The sequence below is a fragment of the Ptiloglossa arizonensis genome, chromosome 3 (assembly GCF_051014685.1).
Source record: "Ptiloglossa arizonensis isolate GNS036 chromosome 3, iyPtiAriz1_principal, whole genome shotgun sequence".
Classification (NCBI taxonomy): domain Eukaryota; kingdom Metazoa; phylum Arthropoda; class Insecta; order Hymenoptera; family Colletidae; genus Ptiloglossa; species Ptiloglossa arizonensis.
In genome coordinates, this window is record NC_135050.1 from 30,281,799 (window position 1) to 30,299,546 (window position 17,748).

Genomic DNA, 17,748 nt, shown 5'->3' on the forward strand with positions numbered 1-17,748 from the left:
ATATATACATATATATATATTTATATACATATACATATATATATATATATACATATATACATATATATATACATACATACATATATATATATATATACATATATACATATATATATATACATACATATATATATATATATATATATATATATATATATATATATATATATATATATATATATAGACACACATACATTATATATATATATATATATATCTGCTTAAAATTTAAAAGATGAAACTACAGTTCACGGACACATTAATTTGTGGCATTTAATATGCTGCATTCGAAGGAGTATTTTGGAATGTACTACTGACAATAAAAAGTAAAGAAACCAGCGACAATATAACTGATAACGATTTTGAAAAGTTTATGAAAAATTTTTTGAGTGCTTTATTTTTGTGCGCTAATTGAACTGTAGTTTAATCTAGATAGGCTAGATCGGCACTTGGTCGTTCGATTGTTGATTTATTTAACGCATTGCTCTTCACATCGCGGAGATTATATATATAAACAATTATTGCGGTTTGTATAACGATAAAAAAAAAAACGAATTCTTAAACAATAACAAGGTATACCACATGATACTAAAATCACATAAACGCTCGATATCCAGGCTAAGAATCTCTCGCCTTTCTTCGACGATATACACGGTTATTTTGACTTTGAAAACGTCACGAATGTTTCCGTAAAGTCAAGAAAATAATACCGGTCTCCGTTCGTCTCTTAGTTTTTTCATCATTCGCTCTGGAAACGTTTCGTCGTTAGTCTCGAACATCGCGATGCAATGACTTAAGGGAAATCTTACGAGAAATTATACGTTGCGGAGATCAGTTTGGTATTTTCACGGACAACCTCTATCGAACACAGTATAGTGAGTTCCTGCGATATAAATTCATTTTTACGTATTTTTACAAGTTGAACTTTATAAACTGTTTCCGATAAGTTTCATCGTTGAAACGAATTGTTTTTTATTATGTATAATATGATTCGCAATGCGGTCACATTGTAGATCCTGTCTAAGATAAAATAGTTTGGATCATTCCGCTGACAACGAAAATAATTAGGGTGGACAAATTTATCTCATACAATGTTATTATACAAGATTGTCAAAAATTGAAGTTTATAAAATTTTATTATCGAGTCCACTTAAATGATGAAAGCTTGATTTGAGAAGTTTGTTCTATACCATTGTTGCCAGTAGTCTAATTGCCATTACTTTGGGAATATCGTTACAACGTTCATGACAATGTACAATATTAAAATACTCGTTTTTCCTTCGATGTAACCTAAACGTTTCGCTTAAAATTTAATACACGTTGTTTTTAATTAGTAACGTCAAAAAATAGATGTTACGCGTTATTATATGATAATTAACGAAGGGATAGACGCGTCATTGCAGGGGAACGGTTCCGTACGTAAAAACTCGCAGATTTGGTACAGTATACATTTAGTAGGAAGTTTGGTCCGACGGTTCTGTACTAACTGCTGAGTGTGCTTCGAATACAGCATATCCATCACATGTGAATCGTCGCTGCCGTATAACGCGCTTCTCCTCTCCGCCAACTCCATTGACTCGGTCGATACTATTCAAGAAATTTTAATTATCAAATTGTTCCCTGTTCTTTTCATAACGAACAATCGACGTCGATAATTCTTACCCTAATTAACATCTGCCCGGATGCACTGTGAGGATTGCGATAAGCATATGCAGCCCAGGCCACTAGACCTACGACTATACCGATCACCAGGAGAATTCCAATTATTCCAGAAACTCCCATATTCATATTGTTGTCTCGAGCTGAAAATTTCAACCAAAATGAATCATAATTAACGGTCGCTTAGCAACGTTTGCAATAGCATATCTGTATACAGAGTGGGCAACAAAGTCTCGGAGGATACCGTTTTAGCCAACGTCGAGGCGAATTTAGCAATCTGCAACGATGCAACCTTCGAACGATCTTGAACAGGTCCATTCATGGCGATGGAACATAATGTCGCAACGGATGCTCGAGTAGTTTTCGATCGTAGCAGTTCGGTACGTTGAAACGTTTAATTCCGTTAACTCGAATTTTCGCATTGAAGAACGTTCGGAGGTTTTGTCGCTATACGTTGTCGATTGTATCTCGATAGTGGCTATAAAATACGACTTTAAAGATATCGATGCGCACACAAACACACGCACGAAAAAAAGGATTGTCGAAAGTAACGGTGCTCCACTCGTTAAAATGTAAACTCGAATCTTACAACGTTCCAAAGGACTCGTTCCGGGTCTCTCTTGCTTCGCGTTCATTTCACTGACGGTAACGGTCTCTTCCGAATGCACGTGCAAAATATGGTTGAACTCTTCCTCCTCTTCTTTGTACGTAGTAGTCGGAGACGGGCAATTGTCGACTTCCTTTATCTTCCTGACGTCGCAACCCTTCAACAACCAATCTTGCCGCGATCTGAACGTTCCTGTGCTACACTGATTCAACTCGGCACACCATTTGCACTCAAAATCCTTCAGCTTCGTTAAGCAATCTCTGCAGTTGTCCATCTCCAAGCAGGTGGGTATCGCGTTCAAGTAGATCACCGTCCAATTCTTGATATCCTGCCGATTGAAGTTCACACGATGGTACTCGTAAATTGTTTTCCTGCGAACAACTGCGAGGAAAGAAATATATGATTTTATTACTTTTTACGAATCGCGATTTGTTCGAGCCAAGATTTAAACGAAACGTACGTCTATCCGAACGAACATTATTGAACAATTGGAACCGTACAATAGAAATTCTTGTTTTTCCTTCGATCTCTGCGTTATCATCGAGATCGATGATAAATACTTTTCAACGAAAACGACATTTTCTTACTTACAGATTTGGATTACCATACTCGGTCTATCGCTACTTGTACTTACAGAACACTATTCGGTCCATGATATAGGCATCGCTGAGGCCAACTTTAACGGGATGCGCTGTATCCTCGATGCGTTCAACCATCAACGGAATCACCGAGTAGACGAAAACGATGTCGCCGTTCTGATGAAGCGTCACTTGGAAGGTAAAAGCACCGGCGTCCTGTTTGTCTTGCAAAACTACCTTCTCCCATACAACCGTGAACGCCGTACCTGCAATTGAACGCGAGCACTCCGTTTATTTATAATCGATTTGTTCGAACTTTACCAAGGAAAGACCAACATCCTCCTGCATCGTGATCGATCGCTAACGCGCGACTTACCGCTGTCGGCGTACTTGACGAAACTTTCGTTCGACAAACGCGTATCGAAATTTGCCATCAACGGTGCAATGTACTGCGTGGCGGCGAGCCAACTGTGAACGTACTCGCCGGTGTAGAGGAAACCTCCGGTGGCGATCGTGATGTTGCGAACTTTGTGCCCGTAGAAAGGGAAATCGAACTTCAGCTTGACGGTCTGTTAACGGAAAAGCAACGTGTATAGACGCGCAGAGCTCTCGAAACAGCGCCGCGACCAACACCGGAGACTCACCGCAGCCCGACGATGACTCTGACTGAGCAGATTATTGACCTTCAGATCTGGATGAGAGTCTATGTCGACCCAGTATTTCTTACCCACGGTCTCGTTGATGATGAACGTGCTGTTGTAATACTGATGCGTGTCGAACTCCGTTTTCGTGATATTATGCTGAGACAACGTCTTATTCGTTACGTCCGAGAACTTGCTAATGGATATGTCCCCGATAGCGGTATCGGACTCGTCCTTGTTGTCCGCAATTTCGGCCATCGGTTCCGTCACCTTCTGCGAACTTTTGTTCGTCTCCGATGACCTATCCGTGACGTTGCTCCACATTGTGCGATTCGCCCAAACGTTCGGTGAAAGCTGTCGCGAGGGAAACGGAATCGATACAGGTTCGATGTACACGGTTTATAGCCGTCTGTAGGACGATTCGATGTACGGCGTGCATCGTGCACCGTGCACCGTGCACCGTTTCGAACGCAATCGAGCCTGGCCGGGGAGGCACTCGCTCGGGTTACGATCGTTTCGATTTCGGAGAGACGGAGAGCGGAAAAAGGTCGGTGACCTTGAGCGGTGAATCCTTACCGAATCCTTGGTCGGAGTGTTCACAGGAGAGGAAACTTCCGATGGTGGCTGCTGCGTGGTCGAGGTCACCTGTTTAACCGTCCCGATCGTGATCGGTAACGAAGGCAAAGGAGTCGTGGATTCGTTCGCGTGACTCATCGAGTACGAAACGTTCGCCGGTGTGTTTGACGCGTTCACTGGCTGCGGGTCTCGTTGTTGCTGCAATTCTTCGCGAGGCGTCGGGTCCGTCGTGACGAGCGTTTTGTCGTACACGGCGCGACGTTCTCTGCCGAATACTTTTTCTTCCTCCTTGGACACGTAAGAGAATTCGACCGGTCCGTACTCGGCCAACGATTGTCCTCTCGTGTGATCCAGATCGTAGCGATATCGGTCTGCAAGCATTCGAACAAGACATCGGTGTAAGTGACTGGTCTCGCGTTCCCCCACGTTTTCACGTGGAATGCAACTATTCGAAAATTGATTCTCGCGATCGCGACGCGACTTTTCGAAAGTCGTCGCAACTCGTTCGAGTTACAGAACCTATTCTCACCATCGTTCCGTTTCTTCGCTGAACGTACGCTTCATCTGTTGCACATTGGAAACAGAAGGCGCGAACCTGCGGATTCGCGCTACTTTCTTGCCACGACAGAAGGGTGAACCAGTATAGCGTAAAAACGGGGATCGTGGCTAGGGGAGTGACCGCGAGCGATCAATATTTACCGCGCGTAATAAGCCTTTTGTCCGTTACATAGAATCCGAGAAATGTTTACGACCAGCCAACAGTACGTTAAATCAATGTCAATTTTTAAGGTTTCGATCCTAGACGAGGGTCGATGCCACCGTACGCAGTGACAACGAGCCAAGTTTATTCTACGACGATCGTCGGCGTCCCATTATAGAAAATCGAATACATCGCGCGAAAGCGAACCTTACTCCTTATTTCGGTTCATAGTTTTCGAGTACCAACGACGTTGCTGTCGCCTACGAGCCTCCGGTGACGGTGAATTCTTCACCTCCAGGGTCTCGTAGTCGACAGCTTCGATGCCTCCAAGTCTCGCCAAAGAGTTTCTTTCCTTGGCAGGTACCGCGCGAACGAACGGCAAATGGCTTTGCCATGAATTTTCATCGCGACGATAATTCCACGCAGTACGCGCCTCGTCGAACGACAAAGTCGAATCAATTTATGGATCGCATACCCGACTACTTTTGTCGTTCATAAAGGGGTCGTTTGGTCGTTTTACGCGTCGGCCTGCGTCAAGCGCCCAGTCAGTGGCCCAGATCGGTATGAATTTTAATCATCGATGCCAATGCCTTTTCTTTGACTCTTCAACGACGCCCTTTACGAGTTGCATAAACTTTGCTCTCAACGCGTGAACGATTACGAGTAAACGTAACGATTTTTTAACGTACCACTGCAAACCACTACAGACCCGTGTCCTTGTGTAGAGCTTCGCGGACGAATACAGCGAATACGATATCCGCGATCCAAAAATCACATCCGTCGTCCGACATTGTATCGTAAACGGAAACAATCGTAGCAATCGTTTGTACCGAAATCCGTAACATCAGAATTTTGTTCCACATTTTCGTTTTATCGCGAGCCGTAGAATTTCCCTGAATCGTGTTGTATACAGAATTAAAAAGTTTACGATGAATACTTTTCGTTCAATTTCGTTGAAGAAAAATCAAATCTTTGACCAATCTTCCGGTTTCCAGCGATCCAACGTTGAGTCTCTCTTAAAAAATGTCGACGTTCTCGCTACGATCGGCTGGAAAAAGGACTCTGCGAGGTTTATCCTCGCGTAAACGAAAGCACCGAAAGAACAGGACGCCAAGCGGTCGTAACGAATTATCGCGACCGGATAAAGCAATAATTGGCGATCCGACAGACGATCCGCCGAGAATGCACGAAGCTCGACGTCGGTTGGTAAATTTTCAAGCTCCGAAAGCAGCCTCGATCGAACGCCTAATTTTCGATCGTTAAACGTTCTCCGACCAGAAATTTGCGATACGACTTTATCGATTTCGGTGCACGTACCGCGTACCACCGTTTCGAACCAAAATATTTTCCCCGGCGTCTGATTTACAAATCGTAGTCGTTCCAAGAAGACGCCGAGAGCGAAGACGTCGTGTCGTCTAGACATCGAGATACACGGTGACTGGGGGTAGTCACGCGGATCGAAACGAAATTTCGAATTCAAACGATGTCCCCCGTCGCAGGTGAGGCTGACTCGTATCCTCTTGTCGATACTTTCGATACTCCCGTATTTCGCGACTTTTCGACCGTACGAACACGATCGAGAACCTCCGACGTATCGAGAATTTTTATTTCCAAACACTTTGAAAGATCGAATCCAGAAGCCTTAACGACTACGCAGAATTGTTTCGACGTTTCAAAGATCGCGAACGTATTTTATTTTATCGAGAGCTTCGAAAATAGAAGTATCGGCCGAACGTTCCTAGTCGTCTCTAGGGACGAGAATATTAAACGTTCCGATCAATTTTTAATATCGTTATCAGCTTCGGGGCTTTTAGCGTTTCCAACGCGTCCAGGTTTCTTAACTTTCGAAACCCTCGAGATGTACAGAATTTCCAAGAATGCGCCATTTCGAACAATAAATATTTAAACAGCGATTCGAAACGTTTCGAGCCTATCGCTGCTCGAGGCGACTCGTTCAAACGTTTAACTTGTATCCATTCTCGAGGACCCTTTCGACCCGAATTGCTCGGTGTCTGGAATGCGTTATCCGGGTGCAAGAAAAAGCGCAACTTTTGTTTACGATCGTAAAACGAGAATAACTTGTTCTTCGTATTCTTGAAGAAAAATAAAGCAATTTAGTTTCTATATTATTCTCGGTACCCACATACCGCACTATATTTTATTCGAAACTACCGTAGGATAAGTTTTGACGAACGTTCGCCGAAAAATTGGAAAAAATAATTTTTGCCACGATGTTTACGCAATAACGCAAATATCGAGCGATATGGTTTTTTACACCACGAGATTGAAATGTTATCTCGAAGCGTTAATTATTTTTGGCACTATTGAAACCGTTTGAATTATTTTTACTTTCCGACCTACAAGGAAAGAATGATTCGTAATGGAGAAAAATTTCGATAAAATCCCCTTACGAGAATACACGTTTTGAGACTTCCTGATCGTGTTTTTGACTATTTTAAAAAGAAAAGTATTTTTTTGTACGCGTATATATACGCGTACGCCTGTTAACGCGATTGTCGATAGGTTTCGACGAAACTTTCTACTCAAGTTTTGCGTTCTCGTTTCAAGGCCGTAGGATTTTGAGCCTCTGTAAATCCGTCAAATTCTCAAGGCCACTTTCCGTTTCTCAAACGGACACTTGTAATTTATCCCGGTCCAATTATCCGCAGCCAGAGAAACGAATTCGGCGAACTCCGTGAGATATTCTTTTCATTATTCTCGTAAGCACGTTTACGTTAGGCGTATGCAACAACGGTCGATTGACCATTTACGTGCGTCCGTAGCATTCAAGAGAGGCATTTCCCTCGATCGAACGCGAAGATTTACCGGTTCTAGTCAAGGATATTCGACAGATCGCTGCACAAGGAGTACGGCGTTGCCGTGTACTGTCGTTAGATCGATTTTCCACTATTTTCGGAAAGTTATTCCACGACGATGCTACATTTCGATCACTCCGCCCGGTAACCGAGCCGTAAACGCATATCGAAGAAGCGGTCTGAGAATCAAGTTTCGTCACCTCTTATCGGCTTTTCGACGCAGTTTACTCTTCAATTTGTATCTAAATAAGAGTTTCGAACGGCGAACGAAAGGTAAATTTTGAAACTTTTTATTCATTATTCATTGCCAAAAACGTAGAATTTCTATTATACGATGAAACATTTGACGGTAAACGAATACAATGTTTAACCGTCCAATCGAATAAACGTTGCTAGGAAATCGCTATACGTTGTTTTTTTCCGAATAAAAATTTACCTACCCCTCTGGTTCGAATCGTTCCGTCCTCGCTACCACGAATGTACGGAAGCCGCGAGTCTTCCGATTGGTAGAACGAGATTGGTGATGCACGCTCTACCAATCGGGAGTCGGAACGCGCTTCGTGCTTACATGCTTCTGCGGTAGTATAGACGGAATCGTTTGAACGGAGTGTACAAGGTTCCTGAAAACATCCAATGCAGAACACAGATACGTTGGAGTAGTCTCGATAATCCGAGGTAAGCGGGACCGAAGCCGGTTCGAACTATCGAGAACTCGAATTAACCGGAATCGGGTCATTTTCTCGCTAATGTAATGTTTTGGTATTCGCACGTACCGTATGTACATCTACAACGAATGTCCCGAATTATTCAAAGTCAAGTATTCCGGCAAGTGGATCGACGTTGCTCGGATTATTTTTATACGATTGATAACGAAAGAGCGTTACGCAAGGTAAAACGTATTAGACAACGATTGAAGTTTATTAATTTCACGATACAAGTGCTGCCAGTGCTAAACGATTTTAAACGGTTGGTAGATTAGTTCACGATGATAATTGATGCGTATCAGTGCGACGATGGTCGACGATGTTAAATATTGAGTCAAATGATCTCCGTTCAACGTCATCGTGTCGGCAAAAATAATCCGTAGCTCGTAAACGCCGACGAAAAATTTTCTGCGCACGATCTCCGATTAAAGGGGCATTCTGATTTCTCGTCGAAATGAAATCGTGAAACAACTGTGATATGGACGCTTGCGCGACTGAGAAAAAAAAGGAATTCTTAAAAATTTCGTAACGTTCAGCGTTCCAAAGCAGAATTCCTCGTCGAGGATTTTTGATTACGCGCAACGTGGATTATCGTGGCTTTACCATGGCTCGTAAAGGAACGTTGCATCTACACTAAGCGCGTCGCGCACGAGCCGCGTATAAACCATCGCGCGTTAACCTTTTGTTCTTCACGGATCGATGGGTATCGAACGATTGCGGACGGGTAAGGTCGACGACACAAAATGGGATCGTTAATGCGGTCCCGCGAACGGCTCGAAATGACCCCGAATTAGGCGCAGCCGACGCTTTTTTGCGCTCGAGTAAGTACGGAAAATTGATCATCGACCGGACAACGGGTATTTTTATCGAACATAAACAGGACCGAATCTCTCCTTGGGAGCGTTAAACCGCGAACAACACGCCGAGAGCCGCGCCTCCGCGTCTAATTACACGAACGGGATAACAAAATTGTAATTACGCGGACCGACTCGAGTCTCCTCTTTCGCGTTTAATTCGATCGTTATGTTAGTCGTCCCGAAGCCGTCCTTAGCTTCGAAAGCGTTACAAATTTAACAAACAGATGTTTCATCGGATTTACGCTGAACAAATATAGGTGGCTTTACGGTATCGTTTTTCAGATTATCGAGATCTTCTTTTTTCGAAAGAATCACATCGACCGTTACGGAACCGAACGAGAGTGAGATGTCTCGTGTATACCAATACACCCACTCGTTCTATGGCAGAATACATTTCTCCGGCCTCTTAGCGATCCGCTATCGGTGTTATCCGGTGACGCAATATCTTTCGCTACAGGGCGGAAACGAGTCGACAATACCAACGTAAAAGAGCTTACGTCTAACATCGTGTGCACAATCTTGCGCATACTACGATATTGCAAATACATACTTTTTTTTTACAATTTACGTACAAGGATGTGCACGAACTTTGCTAAAATCGATCGTGCGGCAAAGTACGTTTGGACACTCGAAATGCGAGAGAAAAGACAGTACCGTATCAAGGTAATAAAACGATTGCTAAACTTCCTTCCACGTTATGGAAAATTTCACAGCGGTTGAGAAACGACAACCGGTCACGATGTTCGATCACCAGGACTTTGATTCGCTTTGATTCGGGTATTAACCTCGAACGGTGAACATCGAACGCCTCAAAATGCCCGTGAATCGGCCTCGACCCTTGTTGCTGGATCTTGCGAAACGAACACCGAGATAAAGATCCAATCTTATCTTCGTTGCGTCAATATTTTCGTTCGTTGCAAATGCAAAAGGTATATATTCGAGAAAAGGAAACGAAGCGATAAATAAATGACCCGTTGTACCGGCGAATGTACGCAAAACACAGTTCTCGGTGGATTACTCGATTTTCTAGGCTTCAACGACCACAGTGGACGCAAGAACAAGAGGTACGTGCATACATACGCACGTATGTAGACGTTCACTCAGCGATATAATGCAACTCGTGGATTCGAGTTGTACGTTTACCGAAGAATAATCGAACTGGCCGTAATCCGATTTCAGACTCGAAGAAATTCCAGAAGACTTTGAACATTTTACGGTAATACGTAAGGCAAGCAACATCGACGCTCGTAAATTGAATATTATCCAATTTCTTTTCTCGTTTTACCAACTTGGAATCTAACCGTTTAGCGTTTTTCGCGACTTATCGTGCAACTGCATTGGTCGTTCGCACGACACGTTTATCGTGCGCGAAAACGAACAATTTTTTCTCGACGACTTTCCTGTGGTACCATCCCCGACAGCTCGTTCGATTTTCCGGCGGTAATACGTTTCTTCGTTTCACAAGCACGTCCCGCATCGGGTAGCGTCTATTCATACGGGAAGACGCTGTCTCGCACCACCTACGCTATGCGTTCTCACGCTTATTCGTGTACACTGCGCTAGAAAATTTGCATACTCGTTACTCCGAATTACTGTCCCGTTCTTCGTTTCTCTTCCTTTTGTAGGGTATGGACAACAGAAAGCTAAAGCGATTCGAACGCAACGGATATATTCTTCGGCAGGGAAAAACAAGGCTGCTGGCTTTTCTTTGGAACAGCTTACTCGTTGCACGGCCCACAAAATCTGGCTTCGCGAAAAAAATTCTGTACCTGTGCTTCGCATATTGACCGATTGAACAAATTTTGGGCGTGAACCGATACGACCGAACGACAATGTTCTTTTCTATGTATTTTTATACACAATTTTACGCTTTGGAGCGGTATTTGTTACCGTAGTAGAAAATAACACTGCGGCAGAGCTTGTATCAACGGTAGCACGAATCCCGACAAAATGTGCCGTAACCGTTTAGGGATTCCTTCGACGAAACGGAAACACCATGGGTGTACCGATTTCAATTCCAAAACCGCATTCCTCGATATTCCTGGTCGTCCAAGGACGTTCGTCGAACAGAATCGTAAGCGCATCTGGTTACGATTCGCGTGTCTGGCTGTGGTAGGTACATACGGAGAATGGGTGTACGTGTAAGCACAATACACACGGTGTACCGCGAAACCAGTTTTTAACCCTTGCGTGACAATGTCTGGGTCACTCGAGACCCAAGTGTCGAATGTTTACTTTGCAACGAAAACGCGAAGAGCGTCGAGCAAATGCATCGTTAGCCAGTTACACGGAACAGTGCTACGTTTCGAGGGAAAAAGTCGTGCCTAAATTTGCAAAAATTATACAGTTGAACTACGAGCGTGGATATACCGTAGGTACATATCTCTCGGTTGAATGTCACTTCTTTTAAAATAAAGAAATCGCTTCAATCATTGTTATTGTTTATTCAATCGGAACGACCCTTCGACTCGATCGGCTCACAGTCTCAGATGTATAAGCGTATTCTTACGAGTACGTATTATTAACGAGCGAATTGAATTTTTTCCAATGAAAATATACGCGACTATTTTCAATTATACGCGATTGGAAGTATAATTAAAAATAATACCAATTGAATCGTGTTTGCACCAGTATTGGTCGGAAAAATCGATCGACTCGCCAAATGCGCTTTCATAAAGATATAACGAAAGACAAATTTAATTCGCATTAGTGAGGGGCTGATACATCGATACGCGTGCGTCATCGTTTCGGAGTTTCAGCCACCGAGCGCACCGGTGAACGGAGATATTCGATCTCGAACCAAGATAAGAAAATGGTAATTTCCCAAAATAATTGAAAAAAATCAACGAGATGTTGTCGATCGCGTAAGTGGGGCTGTTTAATAGATCGGTTACCAATTGACTCGCAATTATCGAGATTCTATCATTTACAATGTTCGTAGCTCGTAGTGTCTGTTATGAAATTGTACAAATTTACCGTGTCCGAACGATCAGAAAGCAGTGTATCCGATTTTTGCGAATACTTTCGAAGTATCTACCGGATTAATCGTAGAAAATCTAAAAGGGACTTGTTGCCGTTTGGAGAATTTCCAATCACGGGTCAATATTGACCCGCCAGCTGCTGCCATCCGCGATCCTCGGCTCAAGAGTTAAAATGTGACTCACGATTGTCCCGTATCGTATGCGACACTCCGTAAAAATAGCCCCTCCGCCAGAAAACTCGTTCCTGAACGTCTCCGAACCGACCGCCCGCCAGACACACAGAAGATTGCCACGAGAGCGCGCACATAAAAAACAAATTTGGATAAAATTTGCATGCTGGAAGGCTTTGACACGCTTTTCACGTGCTTTTTCACGGTCTCGATATCATTCGACGAGAGCTCGGGCATTTTTTATAGCTCTCGATTACTCTTGCGCGTTACTTTTTGTTACATCATAAGGCGAGGATCCGTTCGAGTTGTTGAAATTCTTCCGATAGAGGGATAATTTTTTAAAATTTTCCATAAAATTTTGTATCTTTGTATTTTCAACGGTGCTGTACAATATTACAATTTGTTTAGATTTCTATCGACGAAAGGATTACACTTTTCAGAGATTTCCACAAAATTCTTTCATTTTCCGTACAATCGCAAATTTACATTTCTAATTCGAATCGATAGAAGAACTAGACTTCCGACAGTTTCCCACAAAATTGTTCACACGGAAGGAACGGCGTGCTGCGTCGTACAGTATCGAGTCAAGATACGGGCGTAATAGTATAATTACCTCTGTCAATAGGGATAAAAACACTTTGACGTTATGTAAAGTTCTAGCATCCGGAAGCGACACGATGCACATGGCCTACGTAACAGGAACTATACCTCCCTTTCGTCTCTTCCTTTCGGTTCTTTCACTATTACGGCTTCCTTTTACGCTTTTCGACATTAATCATGCGTACGCGTGGAGCGGAATAAATGCAGTATAACGATTTGCTTCCTGTTCGTATCGTGTTGTATAAATAGTTCTTGTCAGCGGAACAGCTATCTTAAAAGGGAAACACCGACTATTATCGAACACAAGACGGAGGTACGTACACCTACGTACACTTCAAATACGATAAAAATTATTCGATTTTAGTCTACGTGTCCGTTGTTCCTAGAATCGTTCTGCGTTAGCCGCAGTATTTGCACGCTTTTCTTTTTGGTTCGTCACGATTGATAAGGCCTTCTCGAAAAAAGTACCTCGAAATAACGAGGATATATACTTTAATAACAATTCTGCGGTATCAAGATTTGATCGAATAAAATGCGTTATGATACAATACGTCTAACGTAGTTTGGCAACTACGGCGATACAAACGAATTTAACAATATTCCTAGAATAGACTCAGCGACTACGCTCGTAACGATTGTTCTCGACGGAATGACGGAATCTTCCTTCTTTCTCGAAGACCTCCATGGATCTCCGTGGTACCTCTTATCTCTCTTCTCGGAACTTCTACTTGTTTGTCTCCGATAGGTAAAGCCTCTATCGGGCTTGCCTGTTCGAATCTCGCTCTCGGTTTGCAAAACGTCAGAATGTCGTTGTCGTTCCTGGAAGTAAGGCGTGAGACACAAGCATCCCAAAGACCAACAACGCGTCAAGAGGTTTTGATTCCACGAAGGGATTTCAGCGATACTCGAATTCCGCGGTTCAGATTGACTGCAGATTGGCCGGCGGACGGAGCTCAGGTAAAAGTTACTTAACGTTCTCTCCTGAAACAGGTTATCCAGCGGCTGTCTTTGTATTAGCTATACCTGCTGGCAGGTAAGAGCGTCGAGTTCTTTTTTTTCTCCGCTTCCACGTTGTTTTTCCAAGCCACGGCTTCGAACGTATTCTCGCAGCAAACGAAACGTGTGCACAAGCCACGCATTGTTCGACGAAAGAACGTGAAAACGCAAATCAAGAAGAATCAAATGATGCCCGACGGTTTCCACGCGCCGTATCGTGCATTGCTCTCGCAACGTGAGTTTTTATAGTTTCTGTACGTTCTAGAAACCTCTGCCTGGAATACCGTTCGTTCCATTCTTAAAAACCTCACAATCGTAGCGAATTTCACGAGGCTGCGTGGGACGAGCGACTGTCCAACCGAGTATTTGTGGGAATTGTAAGGATTGGCTACGCGGTTGGCTACGAGCGAGCGAGCCAGAGAGAGACAGAGAGGGCTAAAAGACTGAATGAACAGAAACTACGAGTGAAATCGGAGTGATTACAAATGAAGAGAAAAATTTATGTGTATCGCGAAAAATAAAGTGAGCACATATCTATATATTTATCGGGACGTACGATACAATAAAACAACTTTTCGGTCTTTCTTGCTTTTTACCCGATCACCCTTTTTTGAGGTATTATTTGCATTCGGTAATTCCAAAAATAAATTATTCGTCCGACTTTCGGTAACGTCCATAGATCGTTTCAACGAGAACGCGTACAAAACTTACAGAAGCAATCCAATTCCGTGTATTCGTAACACTTTCTACGTGTTAACAACGCACGTATCACGGAGAAAAGGTCGTAGCCCATTGTGACCCTAGTTCGTGTGCGAACGTAACGGTTCAATGACACGTGGGAAATACTCACAATCGAGCACGGTTCACCGCGTGCACAAACACGGTGTATTGGATTTTCCTTCCGGTCTGCGTTACGTTGTCATAGAGAGTCAACGTAGGCGACTGTCTAGAAGCAACCTTAATTCCGAATTTACGGGACGGGGGTTGGTCGCGCGTGCTCAGACCTAACCCGAACACGACGCACGTGTCCCTCGCATCCGTTCCGTTCTACATAAAAGGTCTGTCGGGAGCGACGATTCGTTTGCGTTGTCGAACATAATTGCCAATGCTCCTGCCAAAGGCCACTTTGATCGTTTGAAACGTATCATCAATGTCTTCGTGCTGGTCGTCGTACATTCGTGCTCGCAGAAAACTACGGAGGCGATTTACGGTTACGGAAATGGTGATGAGCTCCGTGACCGGAGAAACGTTCTACCGGCTATGGTCCATGAAAGAAATTGTTTCATTTTGTATCCGTAAACGAATTAACCCAATGTTCGACTATGGAAAACACTCGGAATTGCGCTTGAAATTTCATTCGTTTCGCGATAAATTGCACGAGTTTCCCCGCGAACTCGCCCTACTTTATCTCGTTGAATCTCGTTTTTTCAAGAACCGATCAAAATATAGAGAGCGATCGAAAATACGCCTATACGTAGTTGAACAAATTTAATCGAAATGAAAGACGAATTGTAGAATATTTGCTACTAGGAATTGCTTGCTTTCAAAGTAAATAAACGGTCGGTTTCGGGCGGTTTATATCGAGCGAAGGCTACGCAAAGTTTATCCACTAGTTTTGTCCTTGGATTAATAATCTTGGAAATCGTAACCTACGTTGACTAACATTTCCAGGACTGAGTTTTCAACCAATCGACTGTGCGAACGGGAAACGCTTTTCGGTACATGTGTTTGCGCAAAGAAAAATATATGTATACAAAATAATATCAGTTTGGCTGAAAACTGAATAAGAGAAACAGGTAACTCGCTAATAATTTGAGTCGATAATAATGCACAAATAGTTAAAACAAAAAAAAAAAAACAATGAAATTTCAAATTTTTTCAAAACGTTATCGAGAACCGTTAGAGGTTTCTTCCCGATAGCGAGTAACAGTTTAAAACGGCAAAACGCTTTCCTTTAAGAAAGTGAACATCGTCTGACCCTCGGTGAAATCGTTCCGATTCACGATTCTAAGGTCGAGACTGGGCTAAACGGTAACGAGAATCGTCATTCCTGACCGAACCCGGTATTAACCTATATCGAAACGATCCTATACGCGTATAAAAAAAATCGTGTACCGATAGTACTGTACTTTTCTGTACTATCCGCTTATCAGTGTTACGGTACCATGATATAGTAAAAATAGAAAATTTTCCACGATTTCTACCTTCCAATTTAAAAGCAAAACCAACGAATTTTATACGATCGACATGGTTTCGAGTTCTAGTAAACTGGACTAAAAGAGAAGCATCGTCTACCATTATTGTAATCGTAACGATACTATCGCCACGATGGAATGCGATTATCGAGGCTCATTAGAGAGTCCCGAGTAGCGTGAAGAAGAAAGACTCGCTTTTTCGACCCGTAGAAATTTCTGAAAAAAAAACGACACGAATCGTACCTAGTGGAACGGCATCGACACGGCAGATAAATTTTCAGGTCAGCTAGCGGCGTAACGACACGATCGTGAATATCCACTGTCGATTTATGACCGTAATCCGCGAAAGAGAGGGACGGTATAGGACGAATAAATCGATTCTTCGTTGTTTTTCAGAATTTCCACAGTGTCCTTGCTCTTGGAACATTTCGCGACAAGTAATTTTGTCGCTCTGTTTGTACGCGCGAGATAGAGAGCTACTTTTTTCTTTGTTACTTCTCTATCTTATCGATATCGTTCCTGACATCTAACTATGCAACTATTATAAATATGTGCAACGATAATAATAATAATAAGAAGAAGAAAATTACGAGAACGATATTTAAACGAAGGATCAAAAGGAAGTGGCAAGTCGAAAACGATCCGTAAAGGGAGGAAAAAGAGGAAGGGCCAAAGACCTCGAAAGCACTTCTCGAGACTCGAGTGTCGCGGTTTTCGGTGAAAGCGACCATTGTTCCTCTCGGTATGCTCGCAGAGAGAAAAACACGACATCGAGGTTGCTCCGTACCCTCGTAAGATCACCAGAGCTCACGGTCTCACCTTCCAGACCTAACCTTTACCAGCTTAATAATTCCGGTTTAATTTCCTTCTCGAATTTAGTTTCGCTTCCCTGAATTCGGTCTAAATTTGGAAAAATCTATTCGAATCGTTACCGTTTCCACGGTCAAAACTGTCGATAGATTTCAAGTTTACGCACTCGGATTGATCAGGGTACTCGCGGCTCGAGACGAGTAAAACTCGTTCTGTACGTACAGCGAACGGTCGTTAGTGTTGCATACAGAGACTCATCGAATGACGAAATGCTTTCAGAAAAGAAATCGGCTGAATCACGTAAGAAGTTTGCTTCTCAACGGAATCGGTTAGCTGGATTTACACGAGTGTACATAATTAGTTTTATATAGCGTGACATTTTATAATAGAACGATATTCACAGAATTCTTCGAGGTAAGTAAAAACGAGGTAGATTAGTCGCATTTCGTCGAGGATCGTTGTAAAACGGTTTCGTATTGAGAGCTTAATTTTATTACTCAGATCTTTGGAATTTATGTCACGTTAGTCAGAAAACCCTGCAATACTGTATTCAGCAAAATAATAAAATCAAAGAAATCGACTCCGACGATTTATAACAATCTACGCAATAATCCGAAAGCGCTCTAACCTTTAAAAGAAATGATAAACGTTTCAAGAATTTACACGTACCAGCAATACTGTCCGTAAAATATTCTAGCAGCGACTCGAAAAATTTACAGAAACAATACTTGTTTCGATACTTGGGTGAAACAAAGAAACGTAGAATTACGTTTCTATGCTTTTAACGGTTCATTAGCCGTGTGTAGTGTAACGGTACATACTCGATCGTTATTGTCTTTGTGAGAGTGAAGAAAAAAA

The 17,748-nt window shown here is 42.8% G+C and overlaps 1 protein-coding gene across 1 annotated transcript in view; it reads right to left on the reverse strand.

Annotated features, from left to right (window-relative positions):
- Positions 1–216: 216 nt before the first annotated feature.
- L(1)g0289 (plexin domain containing lethal (1) G0289) overlaps positions 217–17,748 on the reverse strand; it is a 31,902-nt gene continuing 14,370 nt past the window's right edge. Inside the window, exons 2-8 of the mRNA XM_076306134.1 lie at positions 4,062–4,432; positions 3,489–3,839; positions 3,221–3,413; positions 2,901–3,110; positions 2,249–2,647; positions 1,663–1,802; positions 217–1,587 (exon numbers count right to left, since the gene is read on the reverse strand). Of these exons, the coding sequence (XP_076162249.1) occupies positions 1,519–1,587; positions 1,663–1,802; positions 2,249–2,647; positions 2,901–3,110; positions 3,221–3,413; positions 3,489–3,839; positions 4,062–4,432 (1,733 nt within the window). The 3' untranslated portion in view covers positions 217–1,518. The remainder of the gene's footprint in view (positions 1,588–1,662; positions 1,803–2,248; positions 2,648–2,900; positions 3,111–3,220; positions 3,414–3,488; positions 3,840–4,061; positions 4,433–17,748) is intronic.